Raw genomic sequence first — 16,004 nt, forward strand, 5'->3', positions numbered from 1 at the left:
AGTTGGGGAGGAACGAGGGGAAACGGGAAGACAAATGAGAGGTACAGCACATGGAGAGAAAACACGCTTGTGGGACGGCAAATTAATGTGTATAAGAATAAAGCTGTCTGGGTGTGCGTGGACGCACCTGTGACTGGGACAGATACACGGGCCTGGAGAAGATGATCCACTCCACTACCTTGATGCAGGGCGGCGTGGTCAGAGAGCCGGTGTATCGGTAATAACTGTCCACCGACGATGGCAGCAGATCCCTCAGGATGAACGACCTGAGGTTGGTCTCCTTTTCTGGGTAGAGCACAGGATAAAAAATATCACATTTTTACCCACCCTCTAATGCTTTGCTAAAAACCCTGCATATCTTCAGTCACATTTATACCAACATTACCATGGCCGTTTCATTTCAATCTCCCTGTGGCATTTTAACTGCTTTCACGAGAAACCTCCACTAGTGGAACGATGGTGACAGCAGTTAAAAGCTTCGCCACTCGTTATCACTCTGGCCAGATCGCTGTACTCAGGGATCTCCCTTAGAAAGGAGCAAAAGGGAGGGGGAGTCAGATAAAATGGCCTGCTCCGACAGCTGATCTGTGGCTGGGTGGTTTCCTGCTCCGTTACGTGCAACAACTGTTGCATGGGCCACGGGGATTAAGACAGATCCAAATGATTACAGGATGCGTTCTAGCCTCCGCGATAAGAACAAGGCAGGGTCGTGTAGAAAAAAAAAAAAAAACACCGGAAGAACTATTTATCCTCCTGCTAAAATGTTGTATGGGATTGTTGCTTTTTTTCTTGAACTATGATGTGAAAAACTCAAATAAAGCTAAAGTTATGTTGAATCCAATCTCTCACAGCTCACTTATCTGAAAAGCAGAGGCTTAGGGTACAAGGACTGATAGGACGACTCAGGCACGGGAAACCTCTCCCCCATGCCTCATCTGTACTCAAAGTCAAATTCAGTATTCACAGCCTTTCTTCTCCTCCTCTTCAGACAGTGTACGTGCCCTATCGCTCATGGGCCGCCGAGATGCTGATGGATGGATGACTGAGGGATAACGAGCTAGCGGAAAACCAACCACCCTAACGGGGGAGGAGGCGAGAAGCATTTAGCAGACAGCCGGAAGAAAGTCCAAAGAACCCCCCCCCCTCTACCCGAACTGATCCCATTCTCAGCTGGGAGATGAGAGACACTGATGAGCACGAACATCTGTCAAAGGGTTGAGCCAATTTTAGAGGCTCATGGAGATTGATAATATAATCTAGTACGACAACATGTTTTGGTAACTTGCCTTAATTAAGGTTATAGCAAAAGAAAGAAACGCGGGGCCTTAAATATGTCTGTGAAATCAAAACAACAGGTGAATTTGGCCTCCCACATGACAACAGGCCGATCTGAAAATAGGCACATTTCCACAGTGCAATTGCTTCAGTGGAAATGAAGAAATTGCACAATGCTCAACACAAAAGGCAAAACCATAGCAGCGCATTACATCAAACATCCATCCCCTCAAAGTACAGGGAATAAAGTAATATCTAGAAACCCCTCAATGACACCCAGTACTAGTCTTGTGAAACCCTCATGGATACAGTGCAGTAGCTCTGACGCGTCTATATATAGCCTCATCCATTAACATGTCCTTATCAGTGTATGATATTGCTCACGTAACGTAAAGGCAGTGGCAAGTTATAAAGGGAAAGAGAGCTGCAGAGTCCCCACATGTGGTAAAGGATCACAGCATCACGTTAAAACATCTGCTTGTGGTCCACATAAGTCATGCACGTAGTAAAGGCAGAGCAGCAGCAGTAATTTAAGACAACGCAAGGCGTTAACAGTTTAAACGTGAATATGAGCTTCCTCAGGAGCCACGATGTATGCACATGTTTGTCTGAGTCACAATAAAACTGCTGTCTAATTGAGGTTATGATGTAATTAATTGCTCTTTCTATGTGAGTGAAGCTCCTCAGATGTCTCCTACTGTGGAGTTGCATAAGCAAGGGAGAGAGGCAGTATCTTACAAATGTTCAAATCCTTTGGAAGTTAAACTCTGCTCATATCCTGTGTTTAGACTCTTATCTAATCCTTTTTCTAATAATGTATGTATATATATAAATATATAAACATACATACATACTCCCCAGTACTTACCATGATGCACTACTCCTTTCAATCCTTGGATGATGGGGTCTACAGCTGGATTGTCTTTTTGCCCCAGCTGCAGGAAATGTCCAGAGAAAAAGGATTACAAAAGGGATTACAAGACTTGAATACTAATCTAACATAATAACTAAAGACAATCAATATGAACAAAAAAAACAGGGAGTGGACACAATGAGGGCAACAACTCTAAAATACAATATAATCTAGCAGCATCTAAATCCATGTATTATTATTATTATGTCGGCGATGTTCTTTTTCCCCCCCCCCATGACATTTTCAAGGTTTACGCCACAGATTATTTGATTCAGGTCTCTGGTCATTTGAAAGGCTTTTGTTTCTAGCGATAAAATACCGTGTTTGTTTTTATCATCATTATTTACTGTATTGTTAAAGGCTAGTATCACATATATTTTGAAAAATGTGTATTTCTACATTTTACACAAAATCAACTTGACAGTACGTGTGCACCAACACAATGCCATAATTACACACTATTTTCTTCGAACACATCGGATCATTTAATGAGTATCATGTAGCTGGTGGTTTTGGTATGGATGAGGTAATTCAGCCATTAGCTTAGCTGTCTCCAGAGGACAAACGCCAGCCTTGATTTCCTCCTTATCTACCTATTAAGCCTACCGTTAACTACCCGAAATGACTGAAGACCAGCAAATATTGTTCAGCCCCGCATTTAGCAACATTCCCAATGTCCTACTTAAGAGACAGGACTGGACAAAACAGTACTGGGATGCAGGGACCAATCTTTTACTTGCTTAACATTAATTCAGGTCAGTCATAGGAGAATAATTGTGAGGAACTGAATGCTGAATGTGGATAATATGCACACCTTAGAGGCCATTAACAGGCCTCTGGGGAGCACAGGGAGAACTCTCCTCATTGATTAGAAATGTTAAATCTGAGCCAATGTGTGTGTGTGTGTGCCCACTTAAAACGCTCGCACTGTAAACTGCTATTCAGCGGATTGGGTATGGCGGTGCTAATTGCAGTAAGCAATAGGGCTGTCAGGACCCAGCGGAGGCATTTAGGTCCTCGTACACACACTGTTTATCAGTGTCTGAGAACAGACCTACATTACAAAACACCTGTGTCCCCATTCCAGCCTCCCTCTTCCTGAGAGCTGACCCTTACCTATATGCTGTTAAGCTCAAAGTGACCCTGCATTGATTGCCTGCCATCAATCCCAAAGATGCCGCTAATAGATAATTAAGAGTGTAACATGCGCTGCTTTTCCGTGGTTCATAAATCTCATAAGTGTTTTTACTGTGAACAGAAATAAGGACCATTCTTGTCCATTAGGAGCTTTTGTGCACAGACCTTCAGGGGACCATTTGTAGTTTCTGTAAGCAATCTGGAATGTGCCACGGAATAAAAAATAATAATAATCTGCCAGGTAAAGAGAAACTATTTCCTCCCAAAGCCGGCTCCACAGACTATTTCTTATAAATATTTAGAATTTACTGTCCTCAAAAACGTATTCACATCATCCACATTCAACCATTTCGTAATTGGATTAATACAAGAAGTCCCCCTAAAATCACTATTGCCTCACCGTTGTACAGTGGCTCTGTTCCTTACTCTTCTTAATTTCCTCCCATTGCTGTCAGTTTATTTTAATCTACTCTAGTTATTTTTTTATTCACTCATATCCTTTGTTTTACTATTCCTTACAGTTGGCAGTGAGCACACTTTGGGTAAATAAAGTAATTTAATAAGCCGATGAAAAAGGAAGTTTTCTATCAAGGCAATTCTACCAACAACTAAATGAATAGTCATTACAAAAGGTTTCCCTTCAGAGCAGTATAACTCTAATGAAAAAAACAAAGTCGGATGTTTTAACAAGACAAAGAGTCCACATGCATAAGGCTGTACTACTTCCGAGGGATCCTCCACGGGAACGTTTTTTTTTCTCTCCTGCGTTTTCCTGGCACCTTATTTACATTAAAGGTACAAGAGAATTCCCCGCTGTAAATCAAATTATTTCTATTGTGAATATAAAATATTCAGCGGACCACCTGGGATCCTATCGCAGGCTTTGTTGAACATCGCTGCCCTAGAACCACGCTGCTATTATGGTTCCCTTCAGATTAAATTTGTCCCAACCGTCAGACCCGGCGATACCTTACCTCGAAGAAGACAGACATGGCAGCGATGATGCGTCTTTCTTTGATGGCAGCACTGAGGCTGTCGAAGTCGTCCGAATTGTAAAGGTAGATCTGCATCTGGGTTGGGAAACAGAGCATAAACAGCTTGAGGGTCTGGACAAGGAGAACCAACAGTCCTGTCATCAATCACTTGGGCACGCTGCTGAAGAGCTGATGAAAAGCTGTTTTGAGGGGCATAAAAGAGGGTGTATTTATCACTCTCATAAATCTCCTATAATCTGTGTCATTCCTTTTTGTGTTCTGCCACTCCTGGAGGATGCTGGAGAAATACAGCATCCCATACCTCAGGGCGACCGTCCTCAAAGAGACAAGTCGTAAGCAGAGAGGAGGAACTGGAGGAATGTGCTCTTTCCCAGCAGTGAGATCTAACAGAATGGTGCACTTTTAATCATCGCTTCCAATTACCTTAAATCACCCACAACACTGCGTCTGATTTCACAAAGCGTAAAATGTGTGTATAATGTGAATACCATCATACAGCAAACACATCATATAATTGTCATGGCTCTGGTTTTCAATATTAATAAAAAAAAAAAAGAAAATCCCTTTCATTTCGAAGCAGACATATTATGAGAATGCTGATCAAAATCAGCAAATTATTCTAAAAGTAGCAATTGGAGCTGTCCATCATCTCGCTTTCTCCAGCCTCTTTAAAATGAGAAAATCCTTTCATGTCACTGAACCGAGTTAATTGGCAATAAAAAAAAAGGTCCTAGAAGTTGATTTAATTAAAGGTTTGCTTGCCTTTTTTCTTCTTTCAAAGGGAAAATTACGGAGGGTGGGAGAGAAAACCCCAGAAAACAGATGCAAAAAGTCTAAATAAATAAGCTTATAAATAAGGATAGATCCATTATCACATAGCAAAGGTCTAAACCAGGTACAAAATGACTCAATCCAGATAATTTAAGTTAATCAATTTCCCACAGAGTTCCTTTAACTGCAGCCTTTAATTGAACTAATTTGTTGTGCAGGAAGAAGGAGCTCCAGCCATTCATCACCCTTCAGATGTTATTAACGACATCACCCAATTAAGCTGGCCCCCTTAGGCTTCATTCACTCACTGCCATTGCGTCACGTGCACTGCTTTTAGTAACAGCACGTTGGAAAATGTGATATCCAATTGTCAAACACTTTCACTGCAGCCAATAAAAATAAACGTTGCCGAAAGTGATTTGAACCACTTGATTGCACGCTTGGTTTCACTGTGTGTTTGCGAGCTCTGGCATGAAGCCCACCTTGTTGGCGCAAACATCATTCACGTCCACAGATATTGCTGGTAGTTGTTCATTTCAAGCAGGGCAGACAGGTGGTCTGGCCAATACTTAACCCTCCTGTAAGACATCCAGACCTTTGTTCATGTTTGTTTTTGTCAATACAAAAGTTACCACTGTCGTACAGAGAAATATGTAAAGACACATTTTAAAAATAGTGAGGACCAATAACCAACAAAAGCTGGCGAGAGACCAAAAAGGTAACAAGTTCAAACTGTTAGACAAAGTATTATTTGAGCTTTATATTTCAACTCCAATCTTTTCTGTAGCAGACGCAGAGTGCAAACACAATCTCTGAAAGCTGCTCTGCATTCCTAAGGTCGATTTAAGAAAAAAAACAGGTGAAAAAACCATGTTTGGCATGATTTCCCAAGACAGCGAGATATTGAGGCAAGACAAGCAAACTACGAGAAATATCTTTGTGTGCGGAGATTTATCACAGCAGCACCAATGTATTCTACCTCGTGTATACTTTATTCTTTACAGTCGCACTACTGCAACACTTTGTTGTCAACAGGTACATCCCCCCCCCCCTCTTTCTTATCCTTTTGTACAGTAGGTGTCACTGATATAAAACAAGAAACTAGGCATTTCAGATCCAGATTACTGACAGATAACTTCATAGACATTGAAATGATTATGTATGCCTCACATTCGCTACAAAAATGCACAACAGATGTATTTGACTCCATTTTCACGTAGAGCCAATACAAATACTGCTAAACAAACACCTGGCAGACACGCACAACTGGTCCCAGTGGAACAGCTCACATATGATGGGAGACAAATTATTAACACTTTTTGCATATATGGCTCCTTATTAAAATATATCCACTATGTTGATCATGTATTACTGTTGCTATGATGGCAGTTGTGAGTCACATGCTATAAACACATCGTTCTTTTGTACTTTAATTGCTACGAGCCAACTGAGAGCTCAAAGCTCTTCAACTGCATGCACGCAAATAGACAAAACACAAGCAGATGCAGAAAATATTTCTTTCGGATTGAATGACTTAGATATTATTGCATATTATTGTCTTTCCAGCCAACCACTTCATCGTTCATTAATTTCCCAACGCCACGTTCTTCAGTAACTCTCTGCCCCACAAACCTGCTGATCAGGCATGTTCATCATTTTTTAGTTCCATCACATTTATGTATTTTGCAGTGTTTTCTGTCGTTCCCTCCATTTAGTATGTGTGTTGAGCTCTCAGGGTCACCATATCCATCCCCATTATCCCTGAATGCCGAGATGCTTTCAGTGCAACCGGAGCCTCTTCCTGTTCCGTACTGTACACCCACCACAACACTCCAAACATCCACAGTGCTGAGTGCGTACACGTCTCAGTTGGGATTCCTAATATTCGTAAAATGAATCTAACCTTGGTGACACCCAAATATATTATTAGAAAATAACTCCTTATGGAACCCTGAGGCAGAAAAAAAAAAAATCCACTGTTTCATTTTTCATTGTGCTGTTTGAGCGAACAGGTGGTCCATCTATCGATTTCCCCACTTCATTTCTATGAAAAATACCGTGGTTAGATTAATGTCAAGCTCAGGAGCCACAGGCCGCGCAGCCGTGGTTCGTTGTTTTCTTTACGTTTGTGTTTTAATAATGTGACCATGTCACAAAGGCTGAGCAGATCTACAAATCCCTTCTGAATTTGTCTTTTTTTTTTTTGTCATTTATGTGTTTTCAAGCTTCTGAGCAGGTGAAACAAACACTTTTGAGGTTGTTTTTTTCCCTCTCACATTAAGAGCAAATGCTTTATGCAGTGTGTTATAAGTGACTACGGGCAGAATGTGACTCATTTGAAGTGGAGAGATAATTAGACAACAGATTCGAAAACAGTCTCTGTTTAGCGGAGACGAATAAGCCCTGGAGCACAACCTCCAAGGTCACGCTGCTCAACCATTGAAGAACTAAAGATGTACACAACAAAACAAAAGCCAGCCTGTGATTTAAGGGATCGCTTGGTATGTCAACAGACAAACATTTATGACTGTGCTATTTTGTGGCACCTGTGGTGTCGGGTACATGCATAGACTAGATCCTGCACAACCACGCTCCCCTTCAAGCATTCGTCGTTTGATTTCCCTCTTTCACCTTCTGACTCGGAGAGTGGAAAACAAATCATGTTGGAAACATGCAGACAAAGATTTTTAAAAAGCAGACCTCCAGCCCGTCTCCGTGTGTACGGCGCACCATGCACATGTACTGTATGTAGTTAACAGGAAACATCTTTGCGGATATGTGGATGGAATATTCCTTTTTGCACTTCCTGTAGCAAAGACTACTGCATTTCCCATGAGGACATGACTGCTGGGTTTCCATGAGTGGCTGTCTTTTGTTGGCCCCATTTTTTTTTCTGATGCAGAAATTTCTTTGAACATTTCTCCACGGTGTAATTTACGAAACCTAAACCCCATCATACTGTATGTGAAGTCAATCCTATCAGGACTGCATGCTCCTGAAATGCTTGTTTACAAAGTAAATAGCACGAACATCGTTTGAGTTATGGAAAATATTCAGAATTTCTGAAGAGTTTTGGCAGTTTAAAGTCCTTTTATATTAGCAACAAATACACAGATTATGTAAGTAAGGATTCTCTAAAGCTCTCTCTCTCTGTATATGTATACATATGTATATGTATACACACAAACGAGTGAAGTTACAAATCTATAGTTCACATCCATTAATGATGTATCTGGAGGACAATAATTCTATTCTTCTTGCTTTGCTTTTTTTCCTCTTGAACGGCTGCCTAAATTGGTCATTAAAGAGAGTCCCATTGTCTTATTTAGAAGTACGCCATCAAAGGAGCCGTACACACACAGCAGCTTTATAACGGCTGTATATAATCCGGTGCCCTTTAACACTACATTGAACACAAAGTGATGTGGCAAAAATAAATCTAATTAGTCAGCCATTCTGCATCAAAAGCCATGCTTGCAGAGAGGGCTCCGAAGAACGGGGCTCGGAAACAAACGGAGGACGACTTCAGCTGTGTGTTTGGAGATAGGACTAGGAGGCACACTAATGGTCATTTCCTGTTTTTTAATTTGTGTAAATACTGTTGTTTTTACACAAATTATTAACCATTTGACAAGAGGGGATACGGAAAATGTTTTTATACATCCCCACAAAATGTAGGAGTATGACATTTGCAAAATCATTTTGGATAATGAATAGAAATGGCATTATGAATCATAGACATTTGAAAGGCACTAATAACTCCACATACAAAGAGTGGGATTTCTGCTTTAATCCAGGCAGCCAGAACAAATAATACCAAAAAGGTTTCAGACTTAATACCCTTGATATCTGTGCTACAAGAGGGGATGCTAATTTCTTTGCTACTGTAATGGGAATTTTGGATGTTTGTAATTTATAATCAGAATATTTGTCAGGCCAGACGTCGATCCGCATCTCCTCATCTGACTGTTATGCTATGACGAAAATGAATGCCTGTTTGTAGATGATATGAACATGAGTGCCACATTGACATAAGATAATTTCAGGACTATGACGCCTGTGTTCTGTAAATCTTGACCTTGCCTGTACATCTTGTCTTTGTAAGATAGGACATGATCCGTCCTTTGGTTCCTCCTCCTTAAAAGGGAGATTGTTGTTAGACTCAGGGTCGTTCCTGCTGATTCTGAACCTTTGCATCAGAAGGCAGGGGTGAACAGTACTTTCTTCTGCAGATGAGAATACTTAGTGGAATAAACCTCGGAGAAAAAGCTGATCCTGGTTGTTGATCTTTATTGGGCAGATTCATTTTTCCACAACACTACTTTATAACTTGCACTCTGTTCTCACTTTTTTTTTCTCTTTTGACTGCCATTTGTCTTTTTGGCACTAATGGCATTGAAGAAATGTGTTGTGACCTTGTGGGGGGAAAAAAACAAAACCCAGTATGAAAAAGTATGAACTTGATGCTACTTCATTCTTATTTACGGAAGCCAGCATTTTCCTAAAAAATATAATTGACCACAGGGTATTTAGTTTTGTCTGACAACCCAGTGATGCTTTTTGGATATCAGGTGCACTGACTTTTAGAAGCAGTAATGGGCTGCCTCAATTATGCACCAGGCTCTCATTCAACATGTACTCTCAAGGCAACATATTGCACATTTTTCAAAAGGTATTGTAGTGACTGGATGCTGTACCTCCACAGGAAACCTTCTGCCATTTATGCTGTGTTCTGAGCCTGCTGATCCATTACTATGGCCCCAGTGAAACTCCATCTTCTCAGCCTTAAAACGCCCCGGCAGTCCAGCACCTCTTACAAAGTAGTCATCCTTCAGAAGAACAGCAACTGGAGACAAATAGGGCAAAAAAAAGAAGAAAAACATCAAAGAAAGGAAGAAAATGACATACACCTATGGCAGCAGTAAGATAGTAAAATAACTGATCTAAAGAAGCTCAGAGCAGCAGTGGCTGCTCAATTCTTTCGTTATTCATTATCTCAGGATCACGCTTAATTATCTAAATTATCATCTTTTGTTTTGTAATGACATCTCAATTATCGCAATCTGAAATAACACAATTAAATTCTGTTGTGTGGTTCAAATTTATTCTAGAAGCTTCTGATCCTGAGATGAAGAACTTTTCTTAACTCAAAATATCAGACATAATGTACCTCCTACCATAAAATGACAATGCAATTTCTACCTGCTTCGGAAACTGATTAATTTATTTATGAGTCCGAGTCCCTCCCTGTGACATTGTCAGTATGAACTAACACATTGGCAAAGATGGCAGGCTCATTCTGATTCATAGTGATGAATGCATATAAGAACCGTGCAAACTCCACATTTCCTTTTCCGCATCAACGTTTCTTGATTAAACTCTTCGTTAGACAAGACAGACATGGATTTGTTTATTATTACATAGGAAAAATGTATTTTAATTGGGACTCATCAATGTGCTTTTATCCTTTCATTAGAGATATTGAAAAGGCTTGGAAAATCTCCAATGATCTCGACTCTGGGGACGGCAGCGCAGTAAGGGGGGAAATTTGCTACCTGGCAACCCACAGCGACATGGTTTGTATTTGTAACGCTCCATGTGGGGAATCATCATCGCTAGAATACTACATACTGATGTCTGCACACCTGCTTCTTCCAGTGGCCTTGATGTCCCGTCGATTGACTGTGGGGAGCTGTGGTTAACAGCTTCAGGTAAAAACACTCGCTCTAAAACTGTCGCATAGTTTGCTAGAAGACATAATGGCATTCGTCTGCTTCGATACGTTCTTCCACCGGCTAAGTTTTCCCTCTACACAGACCTGACGGACACATGGACGCTCTACGGAGGGCACCATCTTTGCTAGCATTTTTTAATGCCATGCCACAATTAGTTATGGTAATTAATGGTATTGTTTGCTCTGTGGAATGGTCATTTCCCTATGAGCTTGCTATCAGTACTAGGTTATTCACATAGAACGGAGTTAGGTCCATTGTATTTCATCTAGATTCAAAAGCCTGCGATTCAGGATGTGAAGCAGAATAAACAATTTAGTGGGTTTAAAGCTTTCAAAGTGTTTCTGCAAAATGTAACTCAGGCCAACAACTAACTAGCTAGATGTTTGCTTTTCCTGGAAAGCAACATTTGTAAATACTCAGCGATGTCATGTAAAGACATCCAAGACACCGTTAAGGTAAATAACCCTCCTTCTGCTGTCCTGGCTGAGGATACATGTCAATATATACATACGATTTAACCACATCCACATTTGACATCATCAGCCGCCCCCCATTACAGAGGAAGTCAGCCTCTCTGGATCAGGACAGCCCACACAAAGCCAACCAGGAGGATGAGCATTTGTACAAGCAAACGGTAAACACAGATGACATGATTAACAAGCTGTGCAGGGGGAATAGATGACATCTAGGTAAGTGAAACAGATCACCACGCAGTGATTAGCAATGATAAGAATAGAGTGTGTGATCCAGAGAAAAGGAGGAGAGACAAGAAGATCGGGAAGAGAGGCGGACCTTGTGCGATTGAGCTAAAGCCCCTGTCGTGAGGCAAGAAAGAATCTGCCAGCAGTATTAATGTGCCAGCGCTACTTCAGCCGAAGAAAAGTGTCTTAGATGGAGGAGATTTATGAGACTGAAAGCATCAGGTCAATGTGAAAATCTACCCATCTCATGATCATAATTGCGATGTGTTTTGCATCTCTTCTTCAAAGCACATACATATCAAAAGGATGGTGATAAATCACTGTTTTTTACTGTGGTTAAAAGATGTGTAATCATGTCTGCTGAATAATGAAAGTCATGAGGGGGGGGGGGGGGGATGCTATCTGGTCATGGGAGTTTCATTAGAAATGCGTCCCTGGGCGTGTTTGAACCCTCCAACAGCAGAGAGCAGGAATTAGAAGCTAAGCCAAAAAGACCTTGAATCGCATCAGAGTGAGAGAAGGGGAGCGTGAGTGGAAGTAAATCCTTGATCAATGCAAATGTCTCTGGGGACTTCCGATTCCATGCATTTGGTTGAGAGTTGTTTGAAATTTTTTACTGAGAAATGTTTTTGTTGAGGAACACTGCTTGAACAGCGGCCAGTCAGCTCAATCTCAAAGCGGGTCAAGGCACAAGGGAACGTTGTGAAATCAATCTCGATGAAGTCCTAAGATCTATTCACTCAGTTCTTAATTACAACATTGACTTTTAAATAGTATGAAGAATGTTAAAGCTGCTCTGTGCAGGATTTTAACAGTTGGGCTTCAGAACCCCCCTATTGGCAGCATTAAAAAAAAGACACTGTCAGGGTTTTTTCCTGGGTGTGACTGAGCATGACAATAAGCAAGGCATTGTGTCTGTGTTGTATTTGACAGAAAACTAGGCATTTTTGACTGTTATTTCGGACCATTTGATGAACAAAAGGAGTCCATGGAGCCGGCCACCATCTATCGTCAGTAGCCCAGAATGGACAAATAAACCAAAGACTAGTTCTAGATAGAGCCAGTCGCGTTTTCACGTCGGCCACCATAGTTCTCCAAAACACAACCTTACCACTACATAACACCAAATCCTACACACTGCACCTTTAAAACCACCGGGAGAGTCCGACACAGCCTGACTGGATGGTAAAACTGAGATCCTGTTGGCACTAGCTTCACAGCAGAGCGTTCAGGTCCATTTAAAGCAAATGTAGCTTAGCTGGCTAATCCATTGCCTGCAGCGCTCTCCGGCAAATGCGTGCACCAGCGGTTTCGTGCACGCACATGCACACGCGCACACACTTTTTTTTATTAAAATGTAAAGCAGTGTGGGACCGGTTAATGCGTGACACTGAAAGTGACATCCCTACCTGGATTTATAAATAAGCAAGTCAACTGATGAACCAACAACTTTTTTCCACTGCTCCAAAATGGAAAAACTACGTTATTGCAGATTTAAATCAACAGTGAAAAATGTTTGATAAAGCCAGCCAGATGGCATTGGTATGATTAATGTTCACATTTACATGTAAAATGGTCATAGTCTGGTGCATATCTGACTGAAGGTTTTATGAGACTACATATATGGGAGTAGAAGCATCCCCCAAATCACTGTGCTGCAGCTGTCCATGTAAACAAATGACTGACGAAGGCAGGAAAAGTAGTCCGACTCTCAAGAAAATATACTGCATGAACAAAGAGTTTTATGATTTGTGAAACACTGCAGCCGAGATGAAAGGAGATGGTTAACATTTCATGACACAAAATGCTTAAAGCCATGATCCTTGAGAGCAGTGGGGACATAGATGAGTTAGCCGTCACATCAGGCCTCCAGAGGGTCACGGCTAGGTGACAACCACACAATCCCAACGGTGCGGTTGTGATACACTCGCCCATGTTTGACATCATCTTTAACAACTTCACAACAATTAGACAACAAAAGTCTGTCGAGGACATGAAGAAAAAAAAAATACTATACTATACTTGGCATTCAGAGCAAATCAGTGATGCACTAAAACAACCCCGCAGGCCAACAATCCTTTTGAGGAGAAACGCATCATATTCAGAACTTTGAAACTCTCTTCTAAGAACATGAAGGACACATATCTGCTAGGATCAATAACTAACACTAAAATATGTAGGCTAGTCCATGAACACATTCATCCACATTTCAAGTGATGAAGACGATCAAATGGCCCTGAGAATAAATGCTGAGGAAAGTTTAACCACAGCTTTTTACTTTATTCACATCTGCGGTTTTTTAAGTTTTGGAAGCAAAGAGCATCAGCTATCCATCGTTGAATTGGTCAAATATGTATAACATTTTAATGGAATTTAAAGTTGTTAAATATGTAAAAATACACTTTTTTTCTGATATGCATTGCACCTTGGTTTGGTAATATTTATTTTACCATAAGTGTTTCAGTGGCCGACAAAGTCTACCTGACATGTCATGGTAATTCCAAAAGGGCAGTAGTGATGGCAAACAATAGTTGAATAAACCAAATAAAAAAGGTTCCTCTTTTAGGGTAAAGGGGAATTTTAAATCAATTTGACAATGCTGTGAGGTGAATTTGCTAAATACTAAGTTGACCTCTTCTAAATAGCGTATGCATAATAATATTATGTGGTGATATTGTTCCATTTTCCTGATTTTCACAGTGCTTAGACATCTAAAATTCCCTCTGTACTGTTTGTGCCCAAAATTACAGCCAGCCATGTTATTTCCATCTTTGTAAATAAGCAGCCCGCAGCATTGCTCGGCTGTCCCAGCGGTCTTGGTTGTCATGGAGGCTAACAACTCTCATTATGATCAAACGCAAAAGATGAAACTGCTCTCAGAGAGAAATAGTGCCAGAAGCAGAGGAGATCAATTAAGGTCAGGATTTTCACACCAATGGTCCACGGATTAGCTGATTGAGAAAATAGTGGCAACGGTTTGAAGTAGCAGTTAAATAAGTAAGCTTAAAATGTTTCTGTAAAGAAGGCATGCAGACTAATATAAAGGGAATGGGGGATGAGGAATGATGAAGAGTAGGGGGACAGTACAATGACGGCAATGATAAACAACTGACAGAGTAAGAAGAATATTGACGGACTAATAATACTACTGTATGTGTGATTGTTATGTGCCTCACTGAAACTTTAGAGCTTGGATTTGAAATTTGCCAGTGGAAGTAGGGTAAATATATTGTTTGACTGTGTAAATACATTCATATTACATTGTCAGTATATATTGTGGAATGGTAAACTACCTGGGCATTGAACGGTTTATAGATAAGAATGTCTGGTTTTGGCTAATCCAGTAAATTAAAAAAAATCACTTCATTACAGTACTTCATTACTGTGATGCAAAAAAAAAAAAAACATGTGTATCCAATATTGCCTTAAGGCTTTGCTGCTGAATGATCCAGCAACGCTGCCTGCAATGGTGGAATACAGGCAGAAGTAAAATGTATAAAAAGGGATAGCCACCTGAAGTTACATAATATGGCAATTATTTTTATATCTCTGTCGTATTGCCCAACTCCACACTAATCATGGTATAAGAAGTCTGTGAATTGTGATTTAGGGTCAAAACTATTCCTCTACAGATTCTGTGATGCCGACCTGTCTTTCCGGTGTTTTTCATGGTGGTCTGGTTGGAGGACTCAGTGTTGAACTTGTCAAACACCAGCTCCTGGTACTCCTCCGAAACCAAAGCTTGTTCATCTGCAATGTCCACAGGTGATTGGTTCTTCGCAGCACATTCTGGGTACGAGACTTCCCAGCCTCGAGGTCCATGGCTTCCTGCAGAAATAGAAGAAGCAAGAGCTTATGAAAAATGACAACAAGTCCACAGAATATCCCTTTCATCCTGGCTATAAACACAAAAAATTAGAAACACTGCTGCTACAGCAGTGGCCATGTTTCAGTATACCCTTAGCGCAAAATGAGAGGAAGAGGACAATGATTCTTTTATATTCATGCAGCTACAGTGCCCTCTAAACCCCTCCAACAGCTGGGAAAACATGTAAACACAATGAAAATTCATCATCTACAGGCTACAGGCAATTCCAGTGTTAATTGTCCATGTATGATATAAATATCTAAATGAGTCAGATTCACATAATAAAAAACAGCCTAGAATGGGTGTTGAGTTTATGTGGGTCTATGCCTCGGATTGGTTTGGAGAAGAAAAAAAAAAAAGACACCAAACAGGCTATTCACTAGAACACACCGAACCTTAACAATTAATGTGCAGTGTGTGCTGCAAACCAACTTCCTGTAGAAGCCTCATCCACTGTCTGCTCTTTTAATCCTCCATCCCCTACAGTGGCGCTTCTACAAAGGAATAATCCACAACCGACAGGGGTCCCCTTGATCTCTTCTCGGGTACAATGGGCCAATGCAACAACAAAAGCTGAGGGATCAGGGGAACAAGGAAGCATGCATGGAT

At 40.8% G+C, this 16,004-nt stretch overlaps 1 protein-coding gene across 2 annotated transcripts in view; it reads right to left on the reverse strand.

Annotated features, from left to right (window-relative positions):
- ca16b (carbonic anhydrase XVI b) overlaps positions 1–16,004 on the reverse strand; it is an 87,758-nt gene that overhangs the window by 25,522 nt on the left and 46,232 nt on the right. For both annotated transcript variants that reach the window (XM_084039810.1, XM_084039811.1), the window contains exons 3-7: positions 15,176–15,355; positions 9,789–9,937; positions 4,300–4,395; positions 2,144–2,210; positions 128–285 (exon numbers count right to left, since the gene is read on the reverse strand). In XM_084039810.1, the coding sequence (XP_083895936.1) occupies positions 128–285; positions 2,144–2,210; positions 4,300–4,395; positions 9,789–9,937; positions 15,176–15,355 (650 nt within the window). The remainder of the gene's footprint in view (positions 1–127; positions 286–2,143; positions 2,211–4,299; positions 4,396–9,788; positions 9,938–15,175; positions 15,356–16,004) is intronic.

The sequence above is a fragment of the Eutrigla gurnardus genome, assembly GCF_963514095.1.
Source record: "Eutrigla gurnardus genome assembly, chromosome: 2".
Classification (NCBI taxonomy): domain Eukaryota; kingdom Metazoa; phylum Chordata; class Actinopteri; order Perciformes; family Triglidae; genus Eutrigla; species Eutrigla gurnardus.